Raw genomic sequence first — 10,163 nt, 5'->3', positions numbered from 1 at the left:
ATTGGTTGTGGGAGCATCTCAATGGATGGGCAAGTGAGTGTAGTTTTCCCCTTTGTTCAAGAGCCTGCTGGTTGTGGGGTAGTAGCTGTCCTTCAGCCTGGCGGTGTGAGTCCTGAGGCTCCTGTACCTCCTACCTGATGGCGCATTGAGGGAGCAGCATGGCTTGGGCGGCGAGGCTCTCTAATGATGGATGCTGCTTTCCTCAAACAGTGCTTCATGTAGATGTGCTCAATGGTTGGGAGGGCTTTACCCGTGATGTACTGGGCCAAATCCACTACCCCTAAATAAAATAAAATAAATAAAATGAAGCTGTTCCTTATTGTTAGTTACCCAAAGGCCTGAATTAGTGCCACTTATTTATTTGTTTGTTTATTTAGTTATTGAGTACAGTGCAGAATAGGCCCTTCCAGCTCTTCGAGCCATGGTGTCCAGCAGTTCCCCAATTTAATCCTAGCCTAATTATGGGACAATTGACAATGACCAATTAACCTACCAACTGGTACGTCTTTGGACTGTGGGAGGAAACCGGAGCACCCAGAGGAAACCCACGTGGTCACGAGGAGAACGTACAAACTCCTTACAGGAAGCAGTGGGAATTGAACCAGGGTCATCTGAATTGTAAAGAGTTGTGCAAACCACTATGCTATTGTGCCAGCCCCAAAGATAAAGCAGAACCTATCGTATATGAACACTTTAATGTCTATAGTATACAGCAATACCTCATGAATCCTCTATTTGGAAATCTTGATAGTTCTGCATCTAACAGATAAGGTAATGTTTGCTGCTCTGCCTTTGCACTCATTTAGACCTGAGATCCCGTGCTCAGTCTAACTCACTCACACTTGGTTCCTGCACTCCTAGCACGTCAGAGAGTTAATTTCCATAATCCTTTTCCACCTACCTGGGCCCCAGTTCTCATGATCCTTCTAGCTGGTAAACAATATGCACCACTTTTGGAAAATGCAATATTATGGATCCTACAAGTGAAAAAGTGGACCTGTCATGCTGTATCTTCCGACCTAAACACAGAGACTTGGAAGGGTTAAACAAAACTAGCGATTTTTGTAACAAAACAGAATAGTTGAACTTACAAGGTTTTGGATAACTCAGCCAGAACCACACTAGGCAACTGTTGTAATGTGAGCATTATTAAAAATAAGTTCATACTAATTAGGATAATGGGAGGGGGGTTACTTCTGTTCTTTTTACTTCCAGTGGGCTCTGTACATAGTGTGCCTGCCATGCTGTACGGGCTGTGAAAGCCTCTGTATATACATAACGGTTTTGAAGTTCGACATAAAGTTGTTTCTTGGGCATGAAGTTGTCGAGTGTGCCTTTTTCAAAGTAGAAGTTACTATATATTTTTGGCAATGAGGTGAACGGGTTTTGTGAACGTATCAGCACGTTTTTCGAACGGGAGCTTCACGTTTCAGATGGCCACGTTTGGAACTATCGGTGAATTTCTGAAAGGAAACGAGGATTGGCTGGAGTATGAGGAAAGGTTGGGACACTTTTTCTGTGCTAATGGAATTACAGAGGAGGCTAAGAAACGCTCTATTCTCCTGAGTATGTGTGGGGCAAAGACTTACAAACTAATAAGGAATTTAGCTGTACCGCAGAAACAAGGGTACATTCCATATGACGAACTGGTCAAGCTCGTGGGGAACCACTACAATCCGAAACCTTCTGTGATAGTCCAATGGTGTAAGTTTCACAGCCGTTTCAGGAAGCCAGGTCAGTCTGTGGCCAGTTTCGTGGCCAAGCTTCGGCAGCTGTTGGAGCACTGTGATTTCGGAGCGGTGTTGGATGACATGCTCTATGATCGATTGGTATGCAGCATTAATAATGACGGCATACAACGCCGCCTGTTAGGGGAAACCCCACCACTGACTTTCAAGAAAGCCTTAGAGATTGCCCAAGGCACGGAGATGGCTGCTAATAATGCCAAGGATACCCAGAAAGGACATGGGGGGTCGCAGTCGGCGGCAGTGCACCAAGTCAAGAGGGAGACCGGTAAACAGGCAAAGCGGGTGGAATGTTTCCGGTGTGGAGGGACGCACTATGTAAGTGATTGCAAATTCAAAGACACTGTCTGCCATGCTTGTAGCAAAAAGGGACATTTAGCTAAAAAGTGCAGAAGTTCAAAGGGTAAGATTAAGCCTGGGCAAGGGAAAGCTCAACAGGCTCAGGCAGCCACACACCATCTAGAAGAAGCAGATGAGGAGGATGCGTGTGCCTCCAACATGTTTGCAGTGGAAACAGATGAGGAACCACCCGAACCATATTATGCCACAGTCACTGTCAGGGGAAAGGACTTTAAGTTTGAGATTGATTCAGGGGCTATTGCATCGGTCATTAGTGAGGAGACCTACAGGAGGACATGGGGGTCCAACCTGCCTCGCATCAGACCGTCAAAGCTCAAACTTAGGACCTATACGGGGCAGCCCATACCTCACTTACAGGTGTTATATATGAACATTTCAGCCGGGGGTCAGAAGGCTGATAGCTAAGGGCAGGGGGCCCAGTCTTTTGGGTCACGATTGGCTTCGCAAAATCCAGCTAAGCTGGCATGAAATTAAGTATGCACACACGACAGAGGACATTCTGCAGTGGTACAGTGACGTTTTCAGGGACGAGCTAGGATCACTGAAGGGCGAGACAGTGAAACTCCATGTCGACCCTGAGGCTACACCACTTTTTTTAAGCCCAGGTCAGTGCCCTATGCCATGAAAGGCAAAGTCGAGGAGGAGCTGGAATGTCTACAGAGGCTGGGCATTATTGAGCCTGTCCAGTTTTCAAGGTGGGTGGCTCCCATTGTTCCAGTTTTGAAGGCAGACAAACTCAGGCAAGTGTTTGCAGTCCACGGGTTGCCTAACACTCTGGTCACTGATAATGGCCCGACGTTCACTAGTGAACTGTTCAGTGAGTTCATGCAGCAGAATGACATTCATCACTTTCGGATGTCCCCTTTCCACCCAGCCTCCAATGGTTTGACTGAGCGGGCTGTTCAGATAGTGAAGGAGGGCCTGAAGCGGATGACAGGGGACTCTGTTAGCATGCGGATTTTACACTTCCTGTTTAAATACCGCCTCACGCCACGGACTGCGACTGCCCACACTCCAGCAGAGATGCTGATGGGGCGTAGACCCAAGTCAAGATTGGACCTGCTGCGTCCGGACATGAAGGCAAAAGTGGAGAGAAAGCAGGAAAAGCAGAAAGAGGGACATGATCAACATGCGCGAGAGAGATAGTTAAAACTGGATGACAATGCCTATGTGAGAAACAATCAGCAATGGCTGCCTGGGGTTATTCTTAAGCAGAGTGGTCCCGTCTCCTATGTTGTTAAGCTGACTGATGGGCATGTTTTCCACAGACATCAGGACTATGTGCGCCTGCGTCATGATACCGGCTCAGAGGCAGACAGTTCCATGGAGTTTCCATTTGTGAGTCAGACTACGGTGGAAGCATGTCCACCAGTGACTATGTCGGAGGGCGAGACGCTGGCAGAGGGGTCGGGGTCCCCCGAGGAGGATGGACATTCTCACGCAGACACACAGACCCCTCTCATGCCCCTAAAACCAGATCCACCCAAGACACCCTCACCAGCGGTGCCTGCTGGGTCACCGGGGGTAGTGCGCAGATCACAGCGCACTCGTAAACCTCCTGACAGACTGAATCTTTGACGGCACAGTTTTTTTTGTTGTTGTTTGATTGAATGTTGAATCTGTCACATTTTCCAGATGTTTTGTATTGATAAACTGTTGCTGAGATACTAGTATAAGTTTTCAGGGGTACGCAAGTTAATAACACCACTGTTTTTATTTCCTAGTTTATTACATTTGGGGAATGTTGGATTTTAAAGGGGGAGAAGTGTTGTAATGTGAGCATTATTAAAAGTAAGTTAATACTAAATAGGATAATGGGGGGTTTTACTTCCATTCTTTTTACTTCCGGTATGCTTTGTATATAGTATGCTTGCCATGCCGTACAGGTTGTGAAAGCCTCTGTATATACATAATGGTTTTGAAGTTCGAGATGAAGTTGTTTCTTGGGCATGAAGTTGTCGGGTGTGCCTCTTTCAAAGTAGAAGTTACTACAGCAACAATCAAAACACTCAAGCACACTAGGAGTTAGCACTGCCTCCTTAAATACACACCAGAGCAGGAAAGAATCTGTGCCCAGCTGATAAAACCCAAGACAAATTACAAGCTAACTAATAACTATTCTAATAAGAGACAGAAGTCCAAGATAATTAATTGGATACCCACAAAGTCATGGATAATTAATTGGAAGTATGCACTACCGAAGATTTGTGACAGCTTACTGGTAAATCATAAGGCCAGAGATCCTAATAAAAGCATTACTCATAATATCTTTCATGAAGCAAATTTTGGTGAACTACTGCCGCAGACAGTAGAGGCGAGGCTGGTTCGCAGGGTAAGCTGTGCTGGCATGTTGCGAGGTGCAACGTGCTCGAGCTGCGGACGGAGATGGAGTTTGTATCACTGCCAGAGACGGAGTGAGCGATTTGGAGAGGAGTCGAGGTGGAAGAGTTTCAATGCCCGCTCACCTAAACCGGATGCGATTTCGGATCACCCCAGGCTCCAAGTTGATTTGATGAGGTCGAGAACGGCTTCCGGTGGGATGGATAGCCCAGGCGTATCAGGGCACCTGGATTCAGGCGCTGGAAGCTTGGACAATTGAAATACAGGCACAGATAGACTGGAAGCCCAAATGTTGGGTGCGGAGGCAAGGGTCGGGCTGATTTCGCTTGCTCTCCTGCAAATGTTCATTCCTTTCCCTGCAGTGCCAAGGCTGTGGACTGATCCAGCTGCTGTGCCTCTCTGACCCACTGGTGGGAAAACTGGGGACTGAGGCTTGGCTTACTTGGCTGCTTCGGGAGTGGGCCTGGGACTCAGTCTGGGATGCTGTTGGCTTGCTGCAATTGTTTGCACAATGTGTTTGTTTCTCTTGCTTTCTCTGCACCGTGGTTTTTATTTTTTTTTAAAAATTGGTTTAGTCAAGTTTCTTGCTTTGTGGCTTCCCATATGCAGTCAAATTTCAAGGTCTATAATTTATACATTATTTGTTAATAAATATGCTTTGAATCTTTGAAGTAATCAAGGATAATTGCAACTTAAATGTAAATTAGAGAAAACCTAACAATGACACATAAAAATCCCGAAGTGCAACAATACAGATAATTATAATTAATAAAACACAGAGAATAAAAGAAAACAGTGAAAAACAGAACCCTTAGAATACTCTACCAATGACTCAAGGTCATGACACCACCATGAAGATTTTTTTTTGTATGGGAGGAATCTCAGATTGGACTGAAGATAGAAAGAGCAATTCTTGAAAGAAGTTATGAGACTTGTAAAAGGAACTAAGTGGAGCCAGCTTCTAATGGTGTGAGGATAATGGCTAACACTCTGTTTTAATAAAGATGAAATTAGCTGCCCTGACAGATAATATCCATAAAAAAATCTGCAAAACAATGGAAACTAAACAATATAAACAGAAGGTTGTTAGCTTCAATTTTCTCATGTATTGAACTGTACTTTTTATGTACTTGTCATGTTTCCTGGGAAGTGAGATTAAACTCGAATATTTGTGCAGCAAAAGATTAGAGTGATTTATCTTCTATCTAGATTTGCTGAGGCTAAACTATTTGGATTGGGTATTAGAAGTGCAACTGAGAATAAAAAATATACTGTAAATTCAATGTGTAATGGGCCATAAGACATTTAAAATGAGTACTTTATTCTGCTGTAGGAAATGTTATATTAGCTTGTTTAAAGTTTTCTTGAAGAAAACATTTTGATTAATGTTCAGTAAATGCAAGATTGGACAACATTAAACCCCAAAAGAAGCTGATAGTTTATTATTGTTGAGCATGAACTCGATCTCTGATGCGTTGCATCTATTAAATGAGTAAAGTGATATTCTGGGGTCCACTATTGCTACAATTAGGGTGAATATGACGCATAAATGCTTCTGTAGTGATTAGCTTAACACTAATACAGCGCCAGCGACCCAGGTTCTATCCCCGTTGCTGTCTGTAAGAAGTTTGTATGCTCTTCCCGTGACCGTGAAGGTTTCCTCCGGGTGCTCCGATTTCCTCCCATTTTCCTAAGACATATGTGTTAGTAGTTTAATTGGTCACATGGATGTAGTTGGCTCATCGGGCAGGGATGGCCTGTTACGTGCTCTATCTCTAAATTAAAAATTTATAAAGATCTGCTTTATTTGACACATGTCCATTCATTGAAACATATAATAATATGCATTGTTTGTGTCAACAACTTGCACAGTCCGACGATGTGCAGGGGGCAGCCCACATGTGTCACCATGCTTCCAGTGCCAACATAGCACGCCCACAGCTTACTAACCCTCACCTTTATATTCTTTGAATGTGGGAGGAACCCAGAGCACCAGGAGCAAACCCAATCGCTCATGGGGAGAACTTATAAAACTCTCTTACTGACAGCAGAAGAATTGAACCTGGCTCGGTTGGCACTGTAATTGTGCTAGACTAACTGCTACTCTACCATCTGTCCTTAGAGACAGGGAAGCAGAATTAGAGTGGGAACTTATCTTGCATGAGGCCTCCGTTGGTCAGGGTCAACCATGGACATTGTGTCCTAGCTGTCTAGATACGCAAGCCAGGGCAGTGCAATATGGAGAGCGAGCTGCTGCCCATGTAGCAAGCTTCCCCCTCCATGCATCTGATGAACCCAAAGGAACGGTAGAGAACAATACAGTTTGGCACCAGCAGCATTGCAGGAGTTGTCAGCTAGTGTTGAACTCAATGTAGTACTGCCTCAGGGATTCCTGCTCTGGATTTTTCCCTCGGGGTTCAGTACCGAAGCTGTGCCCATGAGTGGGTAAGGCCACAAGGCAGTGGAGGTTTGAGATCAGAGCTTTCCTTCTAGATAAGCTGCCAGTCATGGCTGACTAGCCGCATTTGCCCGAAGCGACTGGTTTTTAAGGCGCCAGTAATCCGCCTTTCCCTTTTCTCCTGTCAGTAGAAATGGCTCTGCTGGACTCAGCAGCCACATGTGGAGACCAGGAGCTGCTCTTGGTTGTCAGAGGCTATTTGAGAAGCGTACCACTGGGAGCATTTAATAGTAGTGGGAGCTTGCTCCCACTACCACCCCTGGCAACAACAACCTTAAGGAACCCTTGGCTAGTTCCTGAATAATTAAAGCATAGCAGAACCCTCCAATTAGATTAATTATGTGCTCTTTTCTCCCTGCAGTGGACCAATACAGAAGGGAAGATTCTCGCAAGAAGAATGTGGAAGCTATTTAGCTGAAAGGACATACAAGGGAAACTCTACTGTGGTTTTGGAAGGAGAGGAGAAAAGGAACAAGATTGACATGTATTCACACCTGTGATCAAAAGAGGAGGGAGGAGAAGATGGCGGCGTGATGCAGTGCATGCGACCATTCCAAATGATACCGTATGTGTTAACTAGGGGGCCATGCACAATCCTGATTTGATGGAGACAGCCGTGAGAAGCATGGAGGAACACCTGGAGAAACTTCTGAAATACCCGCTTCGCTGCCACTGCTACTGTGTGATTGAGAATCTCTGGAGGGGAAGGCCCCAAATCCTCGGCTTTGCCTATTACCTGTTGCCGGGGCCGGGGTCGAAGTGCTCGGCAGAGATGGTGCTCAGTGCTCGGTGTCGGAGAGCTGGTCGGAGGCTCGGAGCTTTTGGACGGACTCGGAGTCGGACTGTGGTCGGATGCTTCCAGGATGCTACAATGGCAAGTTGGCGGCGCTGGAGGTTCACCGTCTGCGTGAGATGATGGGACTTTTGAGAGACTTTGAGAATTTTTACCATGCCCATGGTCTGTCCTTTATCAAATTATGATATTGCTTTGCACTGTTGTAACTATATGTAATAATTATGTGTTTTTTGTCAGTTTTTCAGTCGGTTTGTCATGTGTTTCTGTGATATCATTCTGGAGAAACATTATATCATTTCTTAATGCATGCATTACCAAATGACAATAAAAGAGGTCTGCGTGTCCTCATAATCTAATCTAATTTATCGAGGGTCCTGGCGACTCATGTGAAGGGAAGCCTTTGCAGTAAAGAGGACTCCAAACTTGTATGAAAGCCAGCATCATCAGAGTAGATAGAACAGAAACTGAAAGAAGGAATTGCATTATTACAGGAAGTGGATTGGATTATTTATTAATTTGGAGGGTGTAGATGTTATTGGCAATGACAATATTTATTGTCTATCACATTCATTTATTGCCTATGAATTGAGGAAGGGAATAATATGAGTAGATTTGGAATCACATGTCTGTGAGACCAGGTAAGGATGTAAGATTTCCTTCCCTCCGGGAAATTAATGAACCAGGAATATTGGTTTATTGTGTTTGGTATTGGCTTATATTTGACTCATGTACCAAGATACAGAGAAAAACATGTCTTGCCTACTATTCAGACAGTGCTTTGAGGTAGAAGGAGGTAAAACAAGAACAATGTAAAATTAAGTGTAAAATCTACCAAAAGAGTGCAGTGTAGATAAACAATAAAATAGAAGATGATAACAATGTAGATTGTGAGGCCAAGAGTCTATTTTTTCATACAAGAGGTCTGTTCAATATTCTGATACAGTAGGATAAATGCTGTTCTTGTGTTTAGAGGCACAAGCTTTCAGACACTTGTATCTTCAGTTTCACGGCTATATTTTCAATACACAGTTTATTTGGAAATTTGGCCTTTATTATCTGTAAAACAGAGATCTGCTTGCCAAATAGCAACAGCAGTGAGCTTGCCAGCAGTCTAAGTCATGTCTGTAATCACGTAGTTCAACAGTTAAAGATTCATTTCAACTTTGAGCTGTGAGTACAATCACCAGGGAATAATACTGTATTTTTGTTCAGCTTTTTAAAGTAGTTGGCTCACGTAGTGTATGCTATAAATAGGTATGTGTACCATGCTAGCATAGGCTAGGTTTGGTGCCTGTCAATGTGGAATAACCCATTATTTGAATAAAGCCAAGAAGCTATTAGGAAATGGTATCTGGAGAGAAGATTGATCATCGGGAAAGAAAGGCAAATAGAAGGGAACAAATTAAATTAAACAAATTATTTAACAAAAAAGTCTGTGAAATGTGCCTGGTTCATTTTTTTGAAAGCAACACACAATCTATTGGAAGAAATCAGCAGGTCAAGCAGCATCAATTGGAGGAGAGAAATTGTGGATATTTAAGCCAAAATACTGCCTCGGGACAGAGAGTGGAGAGCCAAGAGATAGCTAGTGTAGAGAGGAAAAGGGGGAGTGGCGAGAAAGCACCCAGAGGTGATTGGTGGACTGAGGACAGGTGTAAAATAACAGATAAGTAGAGCCAGGTCAGAGAGGTGAGCAGGTGCATAGAGTTGGAAGACTAAGGCACCTGAATGACAGGTGGAGGCAGATGAAAAGAGAGATAGATAGAGAGAGAGGGGGGGGGCAAAAACAACAGATTGAGCAAGGTGGGGTGAGGGGAATGTGAAGGGGGTGACAGCTGCTGGAGGGAGGTAAGCAGGAACCTCACTGCTGGATTATTTGGATAAGTAAGGAGGTGAGAATGGGAACAAGTAAGCGCAGGGATAGTAGCAGCCAAATGGAGGTGGGGGAAACGATTGTAGGGAAGCCTTTGTGTGAATTTGGTGAATGGAGGAGGGATAAGGGGACAAAGCTGAGAGAAGTTGGGGCAGGAGGGATGGTGAGAAAGAGGAAAATGGAATCTGAGGATCGGGGAGGGGAGAAGGAAAAAATTGAGGGGTGGGGACTGTACCTAAATTTGGAATACTCAGTATCCATGCCATAGTTTTGTAGACTACTTAGGTGTTTTCCCTTCAGTTTGCACTTCTTGGCAATAGAGAAGGCAGATTCCAGCATCTGCATGCTTTTGTGTCTCCATTTCTTTAAAACAATGCATTTCTTCAGTTCAATCATTGGGTGATAATATGGCAAAGGATCAAAGATTGTGGTTTTTCTCAATTTGGATCGGTAGCACTACTGTTGGTTTAGATCTTTTCAGAAAGCTGTGATCAGATTGTGACGTGTTCCTGTATGTACACATAATTCACTCTTCATACCCTTTCATGGTTCATCAGCAGTCTAATTCAATACTATGGTTGCTACATCTGC

The 10,163-nt window shown here is 44.2% G+C and overlaps 1 protein-coding gene across 2 annotated transcripts; it reads left to right on the top strand.

Moving 5' to 3' along the window:
• Positions 1-1,334: 1,334 nt before the first annotated feature.
• On the top strand, positions 1,335-9,090 carry LOC140194546 (uncharacterized). 2 transcript variants are annotated; one of them, XR_011885240.1, is made up of 3 exons: positions 1,335-2,063; positions 3,374-4,326; positions 7,265-9,090. XR_011885240.1 is itself a non-coding variant. In XM_072251761.1 (2 exons), exons 1-2 carry the CDS (start codon positions 1,434-1,436, stop codon positions 7,319-7,321), a joined length of 687 nt encoding a protein of 228 aa, XP_072107862.1. In that variant the 5' UTR covers positions 1,335-1,433; the 3' UTR covers positions 7,322-9,090. The 2 variants fall into 2 exon arrangements, 1 of the variants encoding a protein (XP_072107862.1); XM_072251761.1 differs by lacking the exon at positions 3,374-4,326.
• Positions 9,091-10,163: the final 1,073 nt, after the last annotated feature.

The sequence above is a fragment of the Mobula birostris genome, chromosome 3 (assembly GCF_030028105.1).
Source record: "Mobula birostris isolate sMobBir1 chromosome 3, sMobBir1.hap1, whole genome shotgun sequence".
Classification (NCBI taxonomy): domain Eukaryota; kingdom Metazoa; phylum Chordata; class Chondrichthyes; order Myliobatiformes; family Myliobatidae; genus Mobula; species Mobula birostris.
The sequence above is the reverse complement of the archived record's forward strand: the minus strand, read 5'-3'. Positions and strand labels throughout refer to the sequence as shown.